This window comes from Pyricularia grisea, assembly GCF_004355905.1.
Source record: "Pyricularia grisea strain NI907 chromosome Unknown Pyricularia_grisea_NI907_Scaffold_1, whole genome shotgun sequence".
Taxonomy (NCBI): domain Eukaryota; kingdom Fungi; phylum Ascomycota; class Sordariomycetes; order Magnaporthales; family Pyriculariaceae; genus Pyricularia; species Pyricularia grisea.
The window spans coordinates 2,533,107-2,554,572 of NW_022156716.1; the positions used below are offsets into that span (position 1 = coordinate 2,533,107).

A 21,466-nucleotide genomic window follows, 5' to 3' on the forward strand; every position below is an offset into this window, starting at 1 on the left:
CAAGTAACTAGCCATTCATTTAAATAAACCAAAGTACAGAGAAACACGAGTTTTTTGTTACAAATAAAGAACAAAGTAAAATCTTTCAAGGAAGATCGGTCGAACATTCGTCAAGGGTTAGATCTACAACTTAATATACATTTATTTGACTTAGCAGAAATAGTTTTACTAAATATACCCAAAGCTGGTACAATTAAGATATAAACTTCAGGCAAACCTAATTATCTAAAGTGAGCTTGCCTCACAGATGTTTTTTGTACAGGCTGGCTTCTGGCTTCTGCGAAGCTAAGGGCGGACATTAATAAAAATAACCAAATAAAAAAGAAGAACTAAGAAAGCAATTATTAGAAATAAAAAATTAGAAATAAAGAATTAGACCGAAGGTTGATGGTATAGTACGAACAATACAGGAAATTTATCAAGTATAACATTAATTTATCGCTACGCGCTCGCTCCGCGCCCAAATCAAGTTATCAACGCATTTGTTACCCTCCACTATCAGGAGTGCAAAGTCATAGTGGACCTAGTGCAGATTTAGCAATCTTTGCACCTTTCATTGTATCTTTAAAGTAATCAATCAGGTGTTCTATTGCTCTGGAGTTTGTTGTATCTAATATTCAAATGACAGAATCTAATACTTGTGCCTCATTAGCATCAAAAATATTATATACTAGATTTAATAATCCTTAAATTATTGTACCCTCTATAAGGAATAAAGAGATCCACACCGATATCTCTAACAATTTATTATGGAGGTAGATTAGAAGTATTTAAACCACATGGTAGTCGCGATATACATGCGCACGGGTGAATAAAAATGATATATGATTGGCCGACATTATCCATCATAAATTATCACCCGGGCACCAGCTTCGTAACACGACACCGAGACCACTTGGCGTCTCATTTTACTTTGGTACAGGTGAGAGAGGAACATTGTCAGTCACTGTGCAAGTATATTCACTCGCCTAGCCCTTCATTATCCTTCACCCTATCAGAGAACGTCCCCCTCACCCTCTCCCAAGGTTCGAAAATGCAGCTTTAACCTCCGCCCTCGGCCACTCAAACAAAACATCCCCTCCGTATACGTTCGTCGTGATATTCTCGATACGTGATCCCACATCAGTGTAGAATCGTTCACACTCGCGCAGCACCCTGTTGACCAGCCCCTGAGTATGTTCATGCTGCTGAGAGTAGCCTGGCCCGGCGCCCCCGCTGCCTTCATCCGAGTCACCAAAGTGTTTCTCGACGCGCTTTCGTAACGCCTCGAGTCCCTTTCGCACTTCTTTGGCGTCATAATTTCCAAGCACCTTGTTAAAGATGGCCTTGCTGTTGCTGGGCTGTGCCGCCACCGCGCTAGCCGTCTTTCCGCTCGCCAGCTGTGCCTCGACGTTCTCGAGATGCTCCAATAGTTTGCCCAAAGGTCTCCGCATAACTGCGTTCAGATACATTGACATGTGCTCCGCCAAGTCAGAGCTTGCTTTCTCCTTCCACTGCTGTAATACTTCAGGTTCTTGTGTGCCGCTCGAACTCTGCCCGTGAGACTTGCTGAGCTCATCGAGGAAGTAGTTCATGTTTTCAATCATCAGGATGTGATAGTTGAGTGCTTCCTTGTCCTCAGGATCCGGAAGTGAGCTGTTGGCCGCTGCCGACACTGACGGGTTGTCGCGCGCAATCATCTTCACAGAGTCGAACATGCTTCTAATTATGCGCTCGTACTCACGATCGACCAACTTGCGCACGTTCTGCTCGCTGTCGACGTCGGCCATCATGTTTTCCACCGCCGTGCTGAAGTTGGGGAAAATGCGGATAAACGGTGCCACTCCCTTTCGCTTCTTGACCTTTACCTTGGTCTCTTCAATGGCGCGAATTTGTTCGTCGACGAATCGCTTGAAACGACCTTCGAGGACACCCTGCAATTTTTGCAGCACGCTCATCAGGAAATCTTGGTTTGAAGTTCCAAGTTCACTGGCTTTCTTTTCGAGAGTTGCTAGAACACCAATTCCTTGACTGTTTATGAAACATTTAGGTCAGTATTGCAGTTTCGAAAGAATAGGGGCACAAAGACAGTTCCGTACATGGGATTGCTGGCCAGGACCCAGTCGATGAACCTTTGGACCTCGACCTCCAAAAAGCCAAATGTGGTTTCCATTGCCCGCGTGATGCGCCTAGCCAATTCACGATCGGGCTCCTTCATCCTGTGGCGTTTGAGATCGCCCCCTCGTCGCTCTCGTGGTCGGAATCCTGCCACCGCATCAGGAAAGTCAAGATGCTCCAGTGTAGTGGCGTGGAAGAAGTCAATCATGAAGTTTTGCTCCATTTCCACCAGTGGCATGAGATCATCCATGGCACCCGAGAAGGCCTCCCATGGCTGACCATGCGTATTAGTAGGCTTCTCGACAAGACTTGTTTTGCTTTCACCGCGGAACGTTCTAGCCAACGTTCCACTCCGCTTCACAGTCAACTTCCTCGCTGCGCTAGCGATACCCTCTTGTTGCTTCTCATTTTGTATGGATGTAAAGAGCAGGTCAGCATCGTCCCCAACTGACTTTGAGTTGATCTTCCAGCGGTCGAGAGCATCCTTGAATTCATCCTTGTAAACAGGCAGACTCGTCTCCTGGTAGATGTGAATGATCCTATCCCAGGTAGGGAGGTCCACATCCCTTGCGTAGAGCATCAAAGGACTGTACATCCACAGCATATCTCTCCCAACTTCGTGGTTACGGGGATCTGCCTTTTTGGACATGGGTCCTTCCACTGCTCTCCTGGTCTGGTCGAAAGCTTCCTTGAATCGATCGCCTGTGAACAGAAGTAGACGCCGCATGAATGCCTTGCTTTCGGCCATGTACATCTCTTTCTTTTCTTGGACAATACGCATCTTCCCATAGTCGCTGTCGAGACCCATGGCAGTATCGGCGCCATCGTCCTCGGATTTCTTGGTGTCAGGGTTGCCAAGTGATGGATCGATCTTGATCATTGCTTTGAAGAGCGTGACCAAGGCAGTCTCAATGTCGTGAAGACCGTCTGGGTCCTCGAGAGGTGTATTCTTGAGCGCCTCGAGGTCATCAGTCGTGATTGCACAAGTGTCGAGGAGGGATTCAAGTTCCTTTTTGAGCAACTTTTGGTTCGCCGCCTGCACCTGCAGACCCTGACCTTGTGCTTCAATATAGGCAATGTCATCCGATAGAGTCTGAGTATTCCACTGTTAGTCTTTGACCAAGCACAACGACGAAGATGGCTGTCAACTTACTGATAACTCAACACTGTACAAGGTCAGAAGATTATCCAGCTCTTCGCATTCTTGTATCGACAGGTCAATGCCCTTCTTGATGCCCTCGACTCTGTCATCTTCCTCCTTGAAGCGAGCTAGCCACCCGCCAGCCTGAGCCTTGTTTAGCTCGCGATCAATGTCGATCCGTAACTCGTCAAAGTTCTTGGACCGCATCTGATCGCCTGGCACCCAGTTGAAATGGTCGAGCCATTTACTAAACTCAACACTCCTATTATCCAACAGCGCAGGATCGACTCCCAGGCTGGTAAGGTATTTGATGTCATTGCTGACAACAATAGATCGACTGGATTGATTTTTTGCTTCTTCACTCTGCTCTTTGGGATCCTCTGGCGCCTTTGCCTCACCACCAGCCACAAGGGTGGTTGACTGAGTTGACTGAGATGCCGTGACTGTGACTGCAGGAATCTCGTTGATGGGCGATGCCTCCACAGATGAAGCTGCTGCTGGCTTCTCTGCTTCCTTTTCCTTCTCGACCGGCGCCGGGGCAGGCTTCGGGGGCGCTGGTACAACACCAGTGATACCATCTGGACCTTCAGCTGCCATGGCCTTAGTCGCTGCCAGGCGCAACCTCTCACCAGCTCCTCCAGGACGCGGTCGGAAGGCTCCACCAGCCGAGGCAGCCTTGAAGAACATCCCTTTGATCTCTCCCTTTGACATCTTCTTCTTTATCATCGGACCGAGACCAGGCCGTGTCTCCTCCTCTGGAGACACCGGCGAGTCAGTAGGCGTCTCGGGCGAGATGGGTGACGGTTCTTCAGGCGGGGGTGGTGGTGTCTCAACGACGGGTTTCGGTTCTGGGGGTTTCGAAAAGGGGCTGGAAGGTGCCGCAGGGCTTCTCGGCATCGCTTCAAGTCTGCTTTGCTCTTGTGCGGGCGCAGACCTGTCGTACAACGAACTTGTTTCGGAACGCGAAGCAACTGAAGGTTTCCGCGCGACGCTCCTGGGTGGAACTGTCGGCTCCCTGTCACGACGCATCAAGGGTGCCGGCATCAAGCTCTCGTCGGTCATGCCCTGAGAAAGCACCGGCTGTCGAGACGTTTCCACGGGCGGACGCCTCCTCTCCGGAGGAGGCCGCTCGTCACGAGGAGACTGATCAGACGCAGCTGCAGCGGAGGTAGCTCCGTTCATAGGTCTTTCGCGTGACCTGGTCGTGGAGATGCTGCCGTCATCACTCCTCCCCGCGACCGAATCCTGGCTAATGTTTCCACCTGCAAGTCGTCGTAGAGCATCCTGGTTGGCCGACCTGGAAGAGTTTATACTTGCGGAAGGGGATGATGCCCCATCTTGTCGCAGTGGCCCTCGTGGGGGTGGACGACTGTAGTCGGGTCGTTCCCTGCCATAACTGCTTGGTGCAGTGGACATGGCACTTTGTGGCGAAGCTTGCTCTTGTGCAGGCCCACGATCTGGGAAGGCGGATCGGCTTGCATATGGCTGCCGGTCCTGCGGCTGCGTTCGTTCGGGGCGTTCTGGAGCGGGCGAGCGATTGGGCATGGGCGAGGCCGCTGTAGTCGTCGGCTGAGGCGAGAATTGCTGCAACTGAGGCTGGCCTGGCCGGCGCTGGGCGCTCCCCACGACCTGTTCCAGCTCCGCGGGGTCAAAGCCGGTGAGCACAGGTATTCTTCCAGCAGTATACTTGCCATAGATCTTAATAAGACTTGCAATGAAAAACTTCTTTTCCTTGTCAGTCTGGGCTTGCCAGTAGTAGGGCTTGCCTAGTGTCACGGTGAAGCCAACGTCTCCAGCCCATTGCCTGTAGTCTGGGGGAGTCGAGGCAGCAGTGAAGGATTCAATAGCGCTCAGGTCATCCAGATTCCAAGTTTTGCCAATGGAGAATGTCCCATTAGCGTTTTCCTTTGTCTTATGCATTCGTACTCTGCCAGATTTCCTGACAGCTACAGCAATGACACGAGGCTTTTCGACTTGAGGAGTTCGAGCTTGTGGTGGTGGAGGCGTGGTTGGATGCGTCGAGAATTCGGTGATTTTGATGTGCGTGATGTACGTCTCCATGACTGCGGAGAGCAAAGCAAAGAAAGCAGTGTCAGCCACTATTGCGACATGGCAACAGGAACAAGTCTAATCTAGGAGACCGAATCCATCTTACTGGAGCCATCTTCGTCTTTTTTCATAAAACAACTGTCGATGAGGCGGCGCTTCTCGTCGTCGAACCTCGCGGCCCGCGTCATCTCTCTGCCGTAAGACATGCCGCCATTGGAGGCGCCATTCGGGCGCGAGTTGTCCATCTATAGACCGTCACAGACCCGCTCGGGTTGTCGGGGTGGTGCGGCAAGGCGCTGCTCAAATTAGTTGCGGCTGCGTTGATGGCGACGGAGCACCACGCATCTTCGAGGTCGCGTCGTTCCGGGACTCTGGAGAGGTGGTCACTCGGTGCCCAGCCGAATTGGAGCAAGCTCCCGGGTGAAGCGTGTGGATGTTGGTTCCTTCGAGTCGATCGGTCGGGAGAACTAGTCGGGCTCGTGTGTCACGGTAGCAAAGTAGCCACTGCAATGATGTTGCCTCTATTTGTTCTTTACAAAATTAAACTCGTTCCTGATGATATTTTCGTAGCGTTTAGCAACCAGTTGGATTGACATCGGGCACAGGAACCTTCAATCGACTCCAAAACCCGGACCCCGGCCGCATCTGAGTTGACTGAGGTCTGTGCGCCGCAATGCGTTCACACCATCAACAGGAGGCGGGGGGGGCTAGTTGTGCAAGGATCTGCCGGCCACCGCTAAATATTAGGTACAGTACGATACAAAAGAGCCAAGAGGCTGCATGTTCGAGTTGCTCCATGATTCTATTAGCGCTAGTCAAATGCGTAATGCATCTTTACTTCCAACATCCAAAAGTTGACATGCAAGTCTAATCACCGTTCGCGCCCGCTTCGGTCCTGTAACACATTATTGTAAAGATCAGGCAGGCAGATGTATATCCTGATTGGTGATTATAATGAATGACCAACATGGTCACCGAACTTACCGTTGTGGCCACCTCTACTACCGTGCACCCTAATTATAAGGCTGAGCTATGTTGGCGTTTATCAAACCACATGATGGTGCAGTCAGCTAGACATGCGTTACTGATGGTAGCAGAGCTTTTAATATTAACATGGATTGATTCTTTGTATGCTTTGTTGACGAAAAATTGCTTTGTAATAATATCGCTGATCGTCTGTCTAATCAACGAATATCTTTCGACTGGGTATTTTAACACGGAAATGTTTCATCATTGTTACGGCCAGATTTTTACAATAGCTGCATTGTCCATCTTATCAAGCAGCGCTATGTCATCTGATCTGGAGCTGCAGCACCAAATACCCCAATTTGTACGTAGGTAGGTAGGTACCTAGGTACATAAAATGCTTGCATGCGCATATCATGCTTTAGTTTTATGTACATGGGCTTTTAACCAGGTCGGGTTAGAGGTTTTTACGATCGTTTGAATAAATCAATTTTTGCTAAAGTGCATGCATTCGTCAAATGCAATACCGTTGAAACAGCGCCTATCCTTATCCATATGCCCGAACAATAACCAAATAAGTAGCTGTACGCGCCTATTCCGGGCCGTCATTACAATATTCCTAGAAAAAATCTTCATCGTCCACCTCACTCTCATCTTCCGAATCTAATATCATTGCAGGTTGACGAACCCCATCTCGCATTAAGCTCTCAGGGAAAATCTGGGACGAAGACCCGTTTGCATTGCCCATTGTTAAAACTGTAGCAGGCATACTGTCAGCATGGTTGGCTGGAAGCACACCAGCGCTGCTCGATGAATGTACCAAGGCCGGCACAGGCTTTTCAGGCGATTGCGCTTGAGTAATTGGCAGCTGGGTAGATGGTTGACTGGCAGTCGTTGCCTGGGAAAAGGAGACATTCTTCTTGCTCCGCGTTTCCCTTGTGTGTGCCGCCCACTGGCTAGGACTACTTTGATGAGACGGCTTTCGGGGTAAAGCCGCACGCTTCACACTCGAAGGGGGCGGCATCGCTAACCGAGTACTCCGTCTTATTTGTGAGGATGAAGGCACTGTGGCAGAGGGAAGCTCCTGCTGACTCGACTTGACCATTTCCTCTTCGATAGTTGAAGAGTTAGTCGCTGCCATTTGCGTCGAGTGGGCAATATCACTGAGTATTTGAGCGTCGATTTCCTGGGATATAGTTGCCGGCTCTGCAAGTCCATCGTCGAACAAAGCGCATTGCAGGTTCGAGAGTAACTGGCCTACAACCGCCGGCTGCAAGTATTTGTTCCGTTGACTAACGTTATTGTCTGTCCAGCCATTCTCCTTCATGCGGTCCAATGACACGGGGTTGTTGAGCACATAGACCTGCTCGAGCTCGTAAGCCCATTTCGCGCTGGTCTTGCCTTCGTTGAACTCGGCGTTTCCCAGTCCTGTCTTGCTGTCGATCTTGCCTGGCTCATGCGGTTCGCCAATAGTGGCCATATAACGTAGTTCACAGACCGGACGAGCAACGTAGATCCAGAGACGATGGACTGACCGCGGCAATTTGACAGTCCTGAAATCGTGGTTTCTGATGCCATCGACGATCTCCTTCACCTTAGACGGGTGCATTGTGACAACTATATCTGATCGTGCTGTTTGCGGTGCCATTTGTCGAAGAATCTCCATGGGCACTCTCTGGCTTTCCAGCATCTGGGTGTAGGCCTGGGTGTGTGCTTGGGTGTATCTCTGGGTATTCCTTGCTTTTACCGGGCTGCGGCGGCGGGGTGTCATCTTTTCAGGGAGCGTTGGTAAGTCAAGTTCCTTTGATTTGTTCGAGTCTTCCCTCATAGATATCAAGCTTGCATTTCTGTCCTCTGGCGACGAAAGCGGTGTTACTTCAGGGCCATCACTAGTTGGTATTTCTGCCGGGTGCGCTCTGGGCTTGGTAGCAGAAGACGAGATGTCAGAACTGGAAGCGATAACAAAATCGTTTGACACGCCGTGTCTAGAGCCTTGTGATTGTGGCCTGACAGGGCTTGTCCCTAGTACAACCCTCGGCATGCTTTCCTGGCTTGGTAATGGTCTTGATGGGGGGCAAGGGCTGTCAGGCCCTGAATTTGAATCCAAATCCGAATCACCAATCTCAACATCTGGAGGGACAGTGTCTGCGGTGTGACTTTTGTATTGCGAGTCGGGCCCACTCGGAACACGCATTGTCTCTTCGCTCGCGCCAATGCTGGTCCTGGGTTCCCTGGGCGTTTCTTCCACAGGCTGCCCCCTTTGTGGTGCAGGAGTAGAATTAATAGCACCAAGGTAGGGCCCGGGGCTGGCATTTTCTTTGTTTTCGATAAGTCGTTGGAATAGAGCACGCGATGACCGGATGGGTGTCTCTGGTTCCAGACTCAGGTGCTCACCCCTTCGCGGGGTTGAAGCCACGCTCAACAAATCATCCTCTGAATCAGGAATCTCGTCACCTGTGGGTCGAGAGGCCCTGCTTGTCGCATTCGGCCGAGGCGTAGAGGAGATATGACCAATTCGCCGCAATGTTTCGGCGGTTCGACGGGGTGAATCCTGTGAGCGTGGAGGTGGTGGCGGTGGCAGATCAATCTCCTTCAAGGGGCTTCGCCTCTTGGAAGGTGATGCCTCGCTTGGTGCTATGGGTGACAGGGCGTCCGAGCTGTAAGAATCGGGTATCTCCCTCTCCTTTTTTCGCTTCTTCAAAGTAGCCAGCGAAGATGGCCTGATGACAGAGTTGGTTGATTTGTCCTTCAAGGGTGATCTTCGAGGACCGACAGGACTGCTATTCCTGATGAGCATCCTCACACTAGGCGACAGCATCAATAGATTTGATTTTTGACTACTCCTTCTGTTGCTTGGCGTTTGAGGAGCAACAGATGGTGTTCCGACCAACTCGCGTCGCCTATAAGCGGTCGGAGTTGATCGGATGGTGACGGGGCTATGTGTGCTAAGAACGTCGTCGTCGTCATCCTCTGAATCACTAATCGTTATGGGCTTCTCTTCTTCATTGCCAGCAGTGGAGTAGAGCTGAGTGAGGGTCTGCGTTTTGTAATTTGAGGAACTGGGGACATCACCCGTTGTCTTCCTGCGCTTGCTGGAACGGTGTGAGTCTTGAATCAGCAGTGTAGACTTCTCGTCATCGTCCATCTCCTCATCTTTAAGGTCATCCGGCTGCGACGAAACCAAAAAAGCCATTTGAGTCATTGTCTGTTGCTTCAACGACTGAGCGGCGGCGGTCATTTTCCCCTTGCCATACGTCTTTACAACTCGACGTCGGGCAGGGAACCGCTTCTGCTGTGATGAAAGTGGGCCATGAGAATAAGTCCTGGAACTGGAGCTAGTTGCAGGGACTGATGCGGGTGTCCCTCGATGGGAGCGCGTTTGAGGGGCCATCTCGGCGATTTTCAGTGAATTTAGTCTTGAGTGCTAAGAAATGTGAGTACAAGACATTCCTCGCCCATCATTTCAGAAGTGATCATTTGAGAATGAAAGCAAGTGACTGAGATGAAGAAAGAACGTCAGCTTTGCCAATAAGGTTCGAAGGAGGTGTAATGCGGAGCAAGGGTTCGTACTGTGCGTTAGTGGCGTGAAGTGCCCGCTATGGCTTTTCCGACCGCGACGCGACGACGCGCTAGGTGACGTCGTGGATACCTAGCAAGCTGGGCAGCCCCACGTGACTACCAGCTCTCAATCGCCCACTATCGATAAAGGTGGTGCAAAAGATGCCCGCCACTAATTCCGACAACTTACTTACCTGGAAATATAGTGCGGGAGCTACACAGTATCTTCAGTGATTGCCGAAGGCCTTCTGACACGACTTTATAGCTGCTTGTGAGACTTTTTCTGCAAAGATGGAGACGACCCTCGCTGTCCTCGATGTCCGTGAAAAGGAAACAGGAAGCCAGGTCCGTCCTCCGGCTTTTCCAACACCAAAACCTAATGGGTTTCCCGAACATAAGAAACGGACTAGGGTTTCGGCATTTAAAAGGCAAAAACAACAAGAGCAGTCGGGCGCAACACCGAGCTCTGGTCATGGCACCTCAGAGCCTTCACTAACATTAGGAAGCCAAGGCGGGGATGGATCAAGCAACGATCAAGACAGGCCGCACTTCGATTCGGAGCGGCGGAGGATAGACAAGGAGAACAGGGAGCGGCTGGCGGCTATGTCAGCAGAGGACATAGCGGAAGCTCAGAATGAAATTCTGCAACTTGATCCTTCCTTGATTCAGATGCTGTTGCGCAGGGCAAATCTTGATGAGAAGCCCGCTGGTCCGGATCCATTTGCTACCGACAACTCGGCCGAAACCACGGCAGGGAAATCGGATGCCACTGGGCAAGTGCCGACTCCGCCAAAGTTTACCCCAAGCAATAAACCAGAGGAAGAAATCCCAGGCGATCCAAAAGGAGCAATCACAGAAAACAAGGCACCTACACCTAAGAAAAAAACAGTCTCTTTCGCACCGACAGTGGAGGATGATGAGCCCGATGCGGAATCCACGCCTCTATCAGACATACCAGAACAGGCACTAGCAACAAACACAACACACTTCCCACACCCCGCGAATCCTCCCGACCTCGATCCAGCCGATCCCAACTTCCTCGAAACCCTACACTCAAAATACTTCCCCAACCTTCCGGCCGACCCAGCCCGCCTCGCATGGATGGCGCCCGTGCCGACCGAGGACTCCCCCGCGGACCGCGAGTCGCCATACTACCCGGGCCAGACATCCCTGGCCGTGTCGCAGCTGCGCTTCGACTTCCAGGGCCGTCTGCTGCCGCCCCGCGTCAGCCGCAAGATCCCCGTGTCCCTGGGTCTGCACCACCACGGCGAGGCGCCCGAGGCCGCCGGCTACACCGTGGGAGAGCTGGCGCGGCTTGCGCGGAGCGCCGTCCCCGCGCAGCGGTGCATTGCCTTCCAGACCCTGGGGAGGATCCTGTTCCGGCTCGGCAAGGGCGAGTGGGGCGTCGGCGAGGGCACCATGGGCATGGGCATCTTTCGTTGCGTGAGCGAGGGCAGGGTCCTCGATTCTCTCAAGGAGGCCGCTGCTGTCGAGGAAGGAGTAGGTCACCGGAGCAGTAGGGCGTATGCCATCGAGGCACTTTGGCTCTACGAAAAGGGGGGCTGGACCAAGTCTTTCAAGGGACGCTGAACATTGTGTAGCTTATCTCCTATTTGCTTGTGAAAACTAATATCGATACCCATGATTAAAAACTTCTAGTTTTCTTCCCCTTTTATAATTTATATATTGTATTAATTATGCAATACCGGCGTCGATACTCCGCCTGCGGTAGTACTGTTTTATTTAATTGTTGCAAAGAGTCAGTTATGCCAAAATCAGGAACTCGACGTGATTTATATGTCCAACAGTGATATAACCAACCTGCAATGAGATAACATCACTAATCATGAGTTTATAATTACATGCCGAAGGCAGAGGCCAGCTGAACGTACCGGATATTCACATATCGCCATTGCCTCGAGTAGCTGAAAAGCAAGGACAGTCCGGTAAGGGTCTTATTTACAGCCAAGGGTTGTAGCAAAAACACAAATTACACCACAAACCGCAGGTTTTCAACTCCTAAATTGATGTTCCTCTATTTGCAACCAAGACTCACGCCGTGCTTTGCCGATAGCGCCTTTACAAAAATACTGTCTTTAAAATAGACCCAGTAAGTCTTCGTTGTCGTTCTTCTTGGCTCCAGCGCCGGCACCACCTTGCCCTTGTAGCTGCTGTGTTGCCGGAGGCGGCGCACTCGAGCCACCCATGTCAAGCCCCGCAAATCCACCCATAATGTCATCCATGCCACCAGATGGCGCGGCTGTGGAGGGTGCGGGTGCCGATGAGCCACCGCCCATGTCCCCAAAGAGGCCCATCATGTCTGCCATGCCTCCACTCGGGGCTGCGGACGCGCCAGGGCTCGCGACACGGTCCGGCGTTCCAGACGCCTCCGCGCTTGCCGGCGCGGCGCCGTCAAAATCGATATCTAGAAGATTTTCAACATTGCTCTGGGGAGGAGCTCCGTTCGCTGCCGCTGCAACCGCGGCTGCGATAGGGTTCTCGGCCGCATCGCGCCGCTGCTCCTGAATAGCTGCCCTCTGGATAGCATCAGCGCCGAAGCGACCCTTGCCGACAAATGACTCTGGTGGCTTGTGGTATACTGATGCCAGAGTTGAAAGCTCCGTCAATAGCTGCTCCAAGAGTGACGAAGGAAGAGAAGTCATTGTTGTTGTGATGGCGGGTTTTTGAGATGTGATGATATTCTGCAAAATTTATAGATATTGTAAGTAATCATGTATATTCAACTTTTCCACCACAGGAATCCTCACCTTGGCTACATCCAAGTCGCCTGACAGCAAACGCCAATAGACATATGCGCGGTCTCGAATATCTGGGTTGTCATTGTCTGCTGTTGCTTGTTGCAAGACCTTTTGGACCAGACCTTGGTTATTACTCGGCTTCTTCAAGAAGAGCTTGACTGCGGCGGTGAGAATTTGCAGTTGTGTCTATAGATGGTCAGCACGTCGAGCTTTTCACAGCATATTTTTGGCGTAACTCACCTGTGTGAACTCCTCCATAAAACCATCAACAAAAGTCGATATTATCTCATCCGCATTGCTGATCTTCTCCGCGTACTCGCCTACGATCCATATCAGCGAACCCCTAGCGTTCGGCTCGTCCAGTTCATCGATATGTTCGCACAGAGTTGGGATAACACCCTCATATCCAGGATATTTGCGCAGGATGTCCTTGATGACCACAACAACCTCCTGGACAACATAGTTGACCTTGGTTGCCATTAAATCCAGTAATGCGTTGACACACTTTTCGCTGGCGCTCTCGATCTTGATGGCGACCTGTCCAATTGCTTTCACGGCTCTCCGCACAAAGTCCATGTCTACCTCGAGCGCATACTCCTTCAGTTCTGCGAGAAGCTGCTCAAAGTTCTTGTCGTTTGCTATCCGCACCATGATTTCCAGTTTTTGCATCTTGACGTATGGTGGGTCGTTGTACTTGCAGAAGAACACCCTCAATTCTTTGCTGAGAATATCGGGTTTTGCCTGCAGAAGAAGATCGATGTTCCTCAGCGCGACATACTGAACTTCAGGGGCAGAAGCAACAAGGGTCACTGCGAGGCTCGCGTCAGTAAATTTTCAACAATGCACAATTCAATGACACAGAATGCCAGCTTACCCAATGGAGGCGCCATTTTCTTCAGGTATTGCCTAACAGAGTCAGGGTTGATGACTTTCATATGTATGAACACCACCTTGACGGCTGCCAAGACCACACTCGGGTTGACATGTTGGAACTGCGGCGCAACCCTCTCGCACACGTGCTCCGATTCCTTTACGTCCGACGGAGGGTAGTCCGCAAGTGTAGAAAGGATCGTTACACGCCCCCACTCAGTACACTCGTTGAGGGCCATGAGCAGCTTCTTGAGCGTTGCTGGCGTGATCACCAGCGCCCGGGTCTCGGGTGCCGTCTCTGCAATTTCAGAGAGCGCCTGAACTGAGTTGGCCACAACCATGGGATTGGGATCCCCGATGAGCTCTTGTAACGTCTCCAAGAAACCGTTTTCGATGCACATGGTAGGGTTGAGGTCGAAAAGCTTGGCAACGCAGATGGCCGCCGTTTTCCTCACATATGGCGACTCGTCCCGTAACGTCTTGCGCAGCGGCTCTTCCATGTAGTCCACCATCTTGTCAACCCTGATACAGCCCATGGTCCGTATCGCCAAAGCCCTGATCAGGGGATTAGGGTCCTCCGAGTCCTGCACGAACGTGTTGACTGCCAAAATGCAAAGGTCGGGATGTGACTTGGCATAGTTCCTAATTCGAGCCAGTCAGCAGCTGGTCGAACCAAAGGCTCGGAGAGCCGTTTGCGACTGATGCCTCCCACGGCAGCTCCCAAACGACCTGTCCACCGAAAAGGGCGACCTACATCAAATACAGATACACGAGCTTCTTCTGGTCCAAATCCGCCGTAGCGATGTTCTTGAGCACGTCTGGAAACAGCGCCGACACGTCCTTGCCTAACGTCATGGCCATGATTGTCTTTTGTATGGCTTCCTTGCGTTCGTACGCATATTGCGAGACCAGTCCGGCGCGCAACTCAAAGGTTTCGCCCTTTCTTGGACCGGCAAGGGCCCCACGTATCCTGTTCACCGCCGACATCTTGCTCGTCGCTGTGCGGTCGCCAATCTAGATGTCGAGAGGGGCAGCGTTGGCCAGCTACCAGAGCAGTGGGACCAAATTGTGTTCGGACGTCGTTTTCGGGATCGTGCTTGCGAGGAACAAATCTTGGCAGGCGGTTTTCTTTTTCCTTTTTTTTAAACTCAAATACTGATAGGTCCAGTAGTGTTCATCAAAGATAAAATCGCATGCAGCAATAGCGCAGGCTGCTATTGAACATGGGATTTTCTAACGGGGTGCCGTTGACAGTGAACCCCTAGATGGGGATAAGGTAATGTATCTGGCCGCCCAGCCGCCCCGTCCCACCTTGACACCTGGACTGAAGCAATCAAGAAGCGACAGGGGTTGATGTCCGTGCCACAACCCCACCTCGAATTTACCAGTAGCAATTTGGCAGTTGTGGCAAAGGGATTTGGAAAAGCCACAACCGTTGAACATCAGACAACAGTCACTCATTCATTCTTCTCATTTTGGTAATATTTCTTCTCTTTCATCTTCCTGATTGCAACAGTAAGCTAACTCAACATAGACTAGCATGTCATTCGCAAGTTAAATCCTCCGTATTTTTATTTTTTCTCCCTCCTTTCCAAACATTGAACCCTAGCTCTGCCCATATTATCGACTAACCTGCGCTGCTATGGTATGTTATTATTGCTGTACCTAAAACATGAACCCCTTCCCATTTGGCTCATGTTCCTGACCTTTATATTATAGGCGAACTTCCCGAACTTGAGGCGGCTCTTCACTGATGCCCGCACGGACAATGAAGAGCGTCAGGTGTCAAGGAAAGCAGTAAGAAACCGACTATGAGATTCCATGTATCAAACTCATACAACCAATACTGACTCGTCGTACAGTTTTACAATGCCGTATTATTTATGGGCTCAGTTGCTGTTTTCAGTTTAATAGCACAGAGAATGAATGCCGTTAGATGAGACAAAATGCCCAGCTGTCAAGATATATGCGAAACCTCTGCCGTGAACTGGGTTGGACGCTTCCTCTGCAGTAGAATCGAAAGGCAGACTCGATGCGCTTCACTGTGTCCTGTTCGCCGCGCTCAGTCCGACTCGCTCTCATCTCCAAGAAACGCCAGATCAGAATGATATCTGGCCGACCCGCGGCCTTTGGAAAATGTCTTGACATCCTCGTCGTCATCATTATCATCGGAGCCGGCATCGCTCTTTTTGCCGACTCGGTCCTCGCCATCGCCATTGTCATCTTCGCTGTCCTCTGCCGACTTTTTCTTGGTCTTCGACGCTGCGGCCCGGCTTCTTGAGGCCCGACCGCCGACTCCCCAAGCTTTATCCATCTCTTGGACAGCCTCCAGATCAGCTGCAAGCTCCCGCATCTCCTTGATTTCACGCGCCTTTGCCTCAGAAAACCGACCATCCATCCCAATATCACGTAGTACACCTCTGAGGTGCTTGATCTTTGCTTTCGCGTCGTCGCCATACTGCTTCAGCTCAAATGCCCAGATCTTGCGGATGCCACATTTGACAAGCTGTCCTTGCAATTTCTTAATCTCCAGCTCGTCGGGTGAAGCGGCATCCGCAGCTGTCGTCTTTTTGTTGCTTGATGCCTTTGCAGCTTTCTTCATCTTTGGTTCTGTAGATCCCTTGGACTTGCCTTTTTTCCGCTTGGGGGGCTCGTCATATACTATGGACATGGAGCTGTCGGAATCGTGTTCAACTGCTGGCTTTTTCTCCTTCTCATCGCCAGATGGGCTTTCCACGATATCGCTCAGAGGCGAGTCTTCCGAGTCGTCTTGCTTCGTCGTGTCCTTGGTGTCTTTCGATTGCTCGGGACTGGCAATCTGTTCCGGTTTTGCCTTTGGGCTCGCTTCCTTGGCATCGTCCTCCTCGACTTTGTTACCCATATCAGGTACTTCGTCTTTCTCATCCGCAGACTCATTGTCAGAAGCGATGGGCTGTTTTCCTTTCTTCTTCGGAGCTGCAGCATTTGCCTTCTTTCTGGGCTTTACAGTCTTGGCCTTGGGCTTGGGATCTACCTCGCTTTCTGAACCCTCACTAATGTTCACGCCGGATGTTGCTCCATCCGAATTTTCCGATTCCTCGTCCGAGTCTACCGGGCGCCTTGCCTTCGTCTTCTTCTTAACGGGAGCTTTCTTGATAGCTCTTTTGTTCTTTGCTGGTGGTTCATCTGCGTCACTCAACTCCGAGAGCTCCGAGAGGTCAGAAGATGACGTATCCTTCTTGGTGGTCTTCTTCTTAGATGCAGCCGGGGCGGCCTCTCTCTTTTGCCGCTTGGTCGCCGGGGGTTCCTCGGACTCGCTAGACTCGCGCTTGAGGGTGGTTTTGGAGCGCTTGGTTTGCGCTTTCGGCTTTGCACCAGAAGGTTTTGGTTCATTATCCTCATCTGCTTCGTTTAGGACAGTGTCCTGTTTATCGATTGGTTAGTTGGAAGTTCTGGTGTGTTTTCAATGTGCATAAACTCACCATAGCCTCTTTGATAATGGTTTTAGACCTCGCCTTCCAATCATCCGATACAAAGAAGCCCTCGTCAAGGCCTATTTCGTCCTCGGCTTGCTTGCGTACTGCATTGACACTGATTTGGTCGCCTACTTCCTCGTAAAGACTTCGGACTGCGTTCTTCAGTGCGGCCTCGAGGGCGCTGGCTTTGGGGGCCATTGTAGTGCTTGGCGCGGTCCTGTCCCGACGCGTTCGCGTGTACCTGGAAGCTCCGGACTGCCGCAGGTGCTGGTTACCACCCTTTCAAGTTGGGCGAATAATTATTCCACTGTATATTCTGTATGGAATGGATGTGGAGATTAAGTAATTAATCAGTTGAAAGATTCCAATTTTAGATTCGCAAGCAAAGTGAGAGAGGGGAATCGCGCAGTGACGCGATGTCGCGATCAACACCTACGAAATAAGTGGGTGTCAAGCAAGCTTGAGTGGGGGAGCTAGGTTAGAGAGTTTGTGCACGGGCCCACTGTGCTGTTTAGACAAACACATGGGTCCCTGTTCTGTTGGTCAACCAACACCGCATCATAAGGTACCAGCTGGAAATTTATAGTGGTGGTCAAAAGACGGGTTTTTGCACTCTTCTCGCTACCCGTCAAGCCGTGGAGTTCTGTATATTAATTCTGGACTGGTACCTTACCGCTCCTGAAGAAAATACCAGCGATGAGAATTTCCGTGATTTTTGGTAGGATGTGATTATTATCGTAAAAAGCAGATAGTATCCGAACAGTTAGTTCTACCGCAAACTCTAGTGTCGATAATATTAAATTTCTCTACGACAATCAACCAGTTACACTACAATCTTTCCGCCTGAAAATCCATCGTACCATAAAATGTCTTAGCATAGAGCAGGGTGAAAGGGATTTTTTTCTCGCGTTGCACTGATAATTGTTCTCCTTGCTACAACACAGTGATCATCAAGATATATCCACCAACTTCATTAATTTCGTCATTCTCGGATACCAACGACATCCATGTTAGACTATCGACATTGAAGGCGGACGGTAGAGCAAACTACTATTTACATGGATACTCCCGAGGGTGGAGTTTGTCTCTTGTTTCTATTGAAGAATAATTCCCCGGTGCTGCTGCGGAATTTCGGGGACGAGTCAACGTTTACTGTCTATTCTTAACAATAAAGGGCACAGTATTTCTCCACATGTTCAGCTGGTCTTCACCAAAAGAATAGATCTAATGGGACAGATCAATACTTTCAGATACACGCGAGGTCTAAAGCGACCTACAAAGTTCAGACTTCTGGTGAAATACATGAATGTATGGTCAATCCGGGCTCCTAAGAATATTCTGGGATAGTTCATATTATTTTAGCTGCCATCTAAGGATTAATATACATTAAAAAGGCCCATGGCCACAAGAATGCCAGATCAACAACCAAATACCTTCATCTGCGGCCCCTGAACCGGTAAAAGGCAAAGCCCTGGTAGCACACAGGTGCGTTAGACATAGGCTCGGACGGTTTCACAGACGACGATGAACCATCTAGCATCACTGCATCATACACCGGCTGTCTGAAGCGGCCCGTTATCTTTTGCTATACCCATAAGGTGTTCCCATTCGGCTTCAGAGACCTTGCTAACGCTCAGGCGGGACTGCTTGAGCATCTGCATGTTCTGCAGTGGCTTGCCAGGCCCGGAACCCATTTCTCGCAGCTCCTTGAGTGTGATAGGTGCAGCAAACTTGCTCCGGAACTTGACATGAACAACACTCCATTTCGGGTTGTCAGGCTTAGAAGAAGCGTCGTAATAAGGTGCTTTAGAGTCATGTGCGGAGACTGAGTTGTGTTAGAATATCCCGCGGGACAAGGGAAAAATGGAGAAAGAATGCCCTGTACTTACGATCGGGTGAATGCTCTTGTACAACCTCCATCGTTCCTACGATTCCCGGTTCCTTGCAGTTCGAATGATAAAAGAAGGCCAGGTCGCCCTTCTTCATCGAACGCAAATTATTTCGTGCTATTCTGAGGTCAGTCATCCGCGGTAATGAGCTCTTGTACCTACAGAACGGATGTGGCACTTACCGACATAGTTGCGGATACCATCCCATGGTTCTGGCTCCGACTTTGCGGCGAGGTCATCGATAGAGAAGCTCACATCGATACCACGCTCAAACCGGGGCTCTGGCTCGGCTTTCATGAGCCAATACTGCCTGGCGCCGTCGCCCGTGGCTGCAGCATCCTCGGTTGACTCTGATGTGTTTCCCGTAGTAGCCGGTGATCCCTGAGCAAACGCATTCATGAGAGGTGTCAGTCGTGAACTGCTGGGAAAAGGCTAAAACTCCAGAAAAAGCCGTGACATTATCATCGTAGGGCATGGACACGGACCGAGTCGACCTTACTGGCAGCGCTAATGGGCTTGTCCTGACCTGTAGGTCGCCTGCGTTTGGTATCTTTGGCCACTACCTTCGGCGATTTCTTGCCGTCTTGAGCAGACAAGGGAGCCAAGGCCTTGTCGCCATTCGCTGCTCCTCTAGCTCTAGACGAGCGGCGCAGTGTTGGCTGTTCGGCGCTACTTTCTTCGAGAGCGCTTGATTTTCGTTTGGGGGCCATAGCCAATCACTGACACGAACCAATATAGGCAATTGAATGTGTCAAGCCAATGTTTACGTTTGAGCCCTGTATTTAATAGGTGATGCACTAAGACGTTACGAGGTTCGGTAACGACAGGGTTTGTTTGAGGTCGAACTCAGATCTGCCAAAGCACTGGCCACTTTCCAAATTCTTTGATTTTGGTACGATTGTTCCTGATAAAGGCATCCCCAACTGCATCGTACCGTTTAGGCCCCATTAGAAGAAGGATTAATTTGCATGTTAAAAGCATGGATAAACTTCCCAGGCATGTTTCTTCTCTCCTCAGCTAGACTAGTCTCAACTCATAAATCAATCGTATGAAGTAACAGGGAGACAGCGTGATCCCTAATCAGCATTTCAAGTTGGGTATTGCTACTGTCACCATGTGATACAGTACTGTCATGCAGCGGATTGCGTTGGCAGCCCATTCCGGATTGGAAAGTAGAATAATTAATACTGCACCATATTTAGGTACGGCGTGAATGCTCACCACTGCCCGCCCCATCGAGGTCAGTTGAAATTTTCACTATGGACTAAGCTCAGCAACCTGGGTGCTGGTACCTAAACCCTGGGCTCCCCAACCCGCGTTGCCTTAACTAGGGCCTTCATCGTGTAATTAAAACGACTGTGGTCAAATCGGATACGGCTAGTTTGACCTTGAGGCATGATGCTGGGACTAATTGTATGAATGCACAGTACCGGGAAGAGTTTGGCGGTAGTTGATCGCAAAACGAGATAACGAAGCCAACTCAAATGCCGTCTGAGGTGTAGTGCAGTGGGGTTTGTCAACCTGTGTGGGGGTCTCTGATCGGCAGGGCATGCGTCAAGACGCATATGAAAGAACTAATTAGATTGCTGCTGCAAATGTCGAAAAAAAAAAAAAAAAACAGAGCTATCGAACTCTTTCGACCGTTTTCACCATCAATCCTTAACGGCGTTCGGTATTCAAGTATGCACCCGTCCGTTCATCACTCGTGGGAGATGTTACGACGTATAAAGTTGAACAGGTACCTGGCATAGTCTCCAACTAGCTTATGGTCGTAGGGTCCATCCCACGCGAGTTAGGACGAAATACTGGATTACCGTATTATGTGATGTTAACCAAAGTTGACCTAATGGCTCCTGCCACAAGCTGATCTACTTTCATCTCGGGGCGATAATGTTTCAGCCAATGCAAAGACTGGGCGTTTCCCAAGAAGTATTCCTTGAAATCCCGGGGCCTATCAGGTTTAAACCCGTCAGAGACGAATGGGGATTCGAAGTGAAGTGTGCCGGGCTGCACCGAAAGGGTATGAGGAACTGAGAGAGGAAGCACCCCTGTGGCCCGGACTGAGTAGGTTAGGTGGCTGCCCTAATCTAGCCCAACCATCGTGGCCGCGCATCATGACGACTCAAGGGATTCTTGTGTGCTATAGTAGCCTTATTAGCGTGGAATCGACAAACAAGCAAAGTACGAGGAAGAAATAAAGGCTGAACGGGAGGCAAATTGATCGAAGAATGGCCGTTGTTGCAGCGGGCGCAGGCGGGCGGTGACGCTCAGCTTTTAGACCAGAAACACACAAATGGAGACACAGGTCACGGAGGGAACAAGCAGGGATATCGGCAGAGCCTATCCAACAAAGACCGCAGCTGCCTTTTCCGTCATTCGACGGTGAATCAGGCCCGGTTCCAAGATCAAATGGACCATGATGGGGACCGCAGAGTCGTACAGGCGTAGATCAGGAACGAATGAATGGATGGCAGGGTCGCAGGAAGTGGGAAACGAAACTGCCCCAGGTGTGAGAAAGCTGCGAGAGGTATAGCATGGTCGTGAACGAGGTCGGCCGTTGGGCAACTTTGCGTCTTCCGCAGCTTGCTATGCACCCACATGATGTTTCAATATCGTGAAAATAATTTTTTTATGAGCCATTATGAACATCATAGCAGAGAAGCTCCAACCAGATGAAATGAC

General features: G+C 50.5%; 6 protein-coding genes across 6 annotated transcripts; 1 reads left to right on the forward strand and 5 right to left on the reverse strand.

The window, feature by feature from the left end:
* Positions 1-831: 831 nt before the first annotated feature.
* On the reverse strand, positions 832-5,888 carry PgNI_00735 (uncharacterized protein). Its single transcript, XM_031120812.1, has 4 exons — positions 5,394-5,888; positions 3,251-5,301; positions 2,079-3,190; positions 832-2,010 (listed from the first exon to the last, which is right to left on the reverse strand). Exons 1-4 carry the CDS (start codon positions 5,530-5,532, stop codon positions 1,011-1,013), a joined length of 4,302 nt encoding a protein of 1,433 aa, XP_030986232.1. The 5' UTR covers positions 5,533-5,888; the 3' UTR covers positions 832-1,010.
* Positions 5,889-6,872: 984 nt separating this feature from the next.
* Positions 6,873-9,644, reverse strand: PgNI_00736 (uncharacterized protein; the record flags this gene model as incomplete). The annotated part of the gene is made up of 1 exon (XM_031120813.1): positions 6,873-9,644. One exon carries the CDS (start codon positions 9,642-9,644, stop codon positions 6,873-6,875), a length of 2,772 nt encoding a protein of 923 aa, XP_030986235.1.
* A 458-nt stretch (positions 9,645-10,102) lies between these two features.
* Positions 10,103-11,401, forward strand: PgNI_00737 (uncharacterized protein; the record flags this gene model as incomplete). The annotated part of the gene is made up of 1 exon (XM_031120814.1): positions 10,103-11,401. The coding sequence occupies one exon, from the start codon at positions 10,103-10,105 to the stop codon at positions 11,399-11,401; it is 1,299 nt and encodes a 432-aa protein (XP_030986234.1).
* Positions 11,402-11,662: 261 nt separating this feature from the next.
* Positions 11,663-14,704, reverse strand: PgNI_00738 (uncharacterized protein). Its single transcript, XM_031120815.1, has 5 exons — positions 14,195-14,704; positions 13,445-14,082; positions 12,811-13,379; positions 12,580-12,756; positions 11,663-12,513 (listed from the first exon to the last, which is right to left on the reverse strand). The coding sequence occupies exons 1-5, from the start codon at positions 14,425-14,427 to the stop codon at positions 11,908-11,910; spliced, it is 2,223 nt and encodes a 740-aa protein (XP_030986231.1). The 5' UTR covers positions 14,428-14,704; the 3' UTR covers positions 11,663-11,907.
* A 798-nt stretch (positions 14,705-15,502) lies between these two features.
* On the reverse strand, positions 15,503-17,093 carry PgNI_00739 (uncharacterized protein; the record flags this gene model as incomplete). Its single annotated transcript, XM_031120816.1, has 2 exons — positions 15,503-16,843; positions 16,902-17,093. 2 exons carry the CDS (start codon positions 17,091-17,093, stop codon positions 15,503-15,505), a joined length of 1,533 nt encoding a protein of 510 aa, XP_030986230.1.
* Positions 17,094-18,257: 1,164 nt separating this feature from the next.
* PgNI_00740 (uncharacterized protein) lies at positions 18,258-19,494 on the reverse strand (the record flags this gene model as incomplete). Its single annotated transcript, XM_031120817.1, has 4 exons — positions 18,258-18,720; positions 18,785-18,901; positions 18,967-19,165; positions 19,270-19,494. 4 exons carry the CDS (start codon positions 19,492-19,494, stop codon positions 18,443-18,445), a joined length of 819 nt encoding a protein of 272 aa, XP_030987555.1. The 3' UTR covers positions 18,258-18,442.
* Between the last annotated feature and the right edge of the window lie 1,972 nt (positions 19,495-21,466).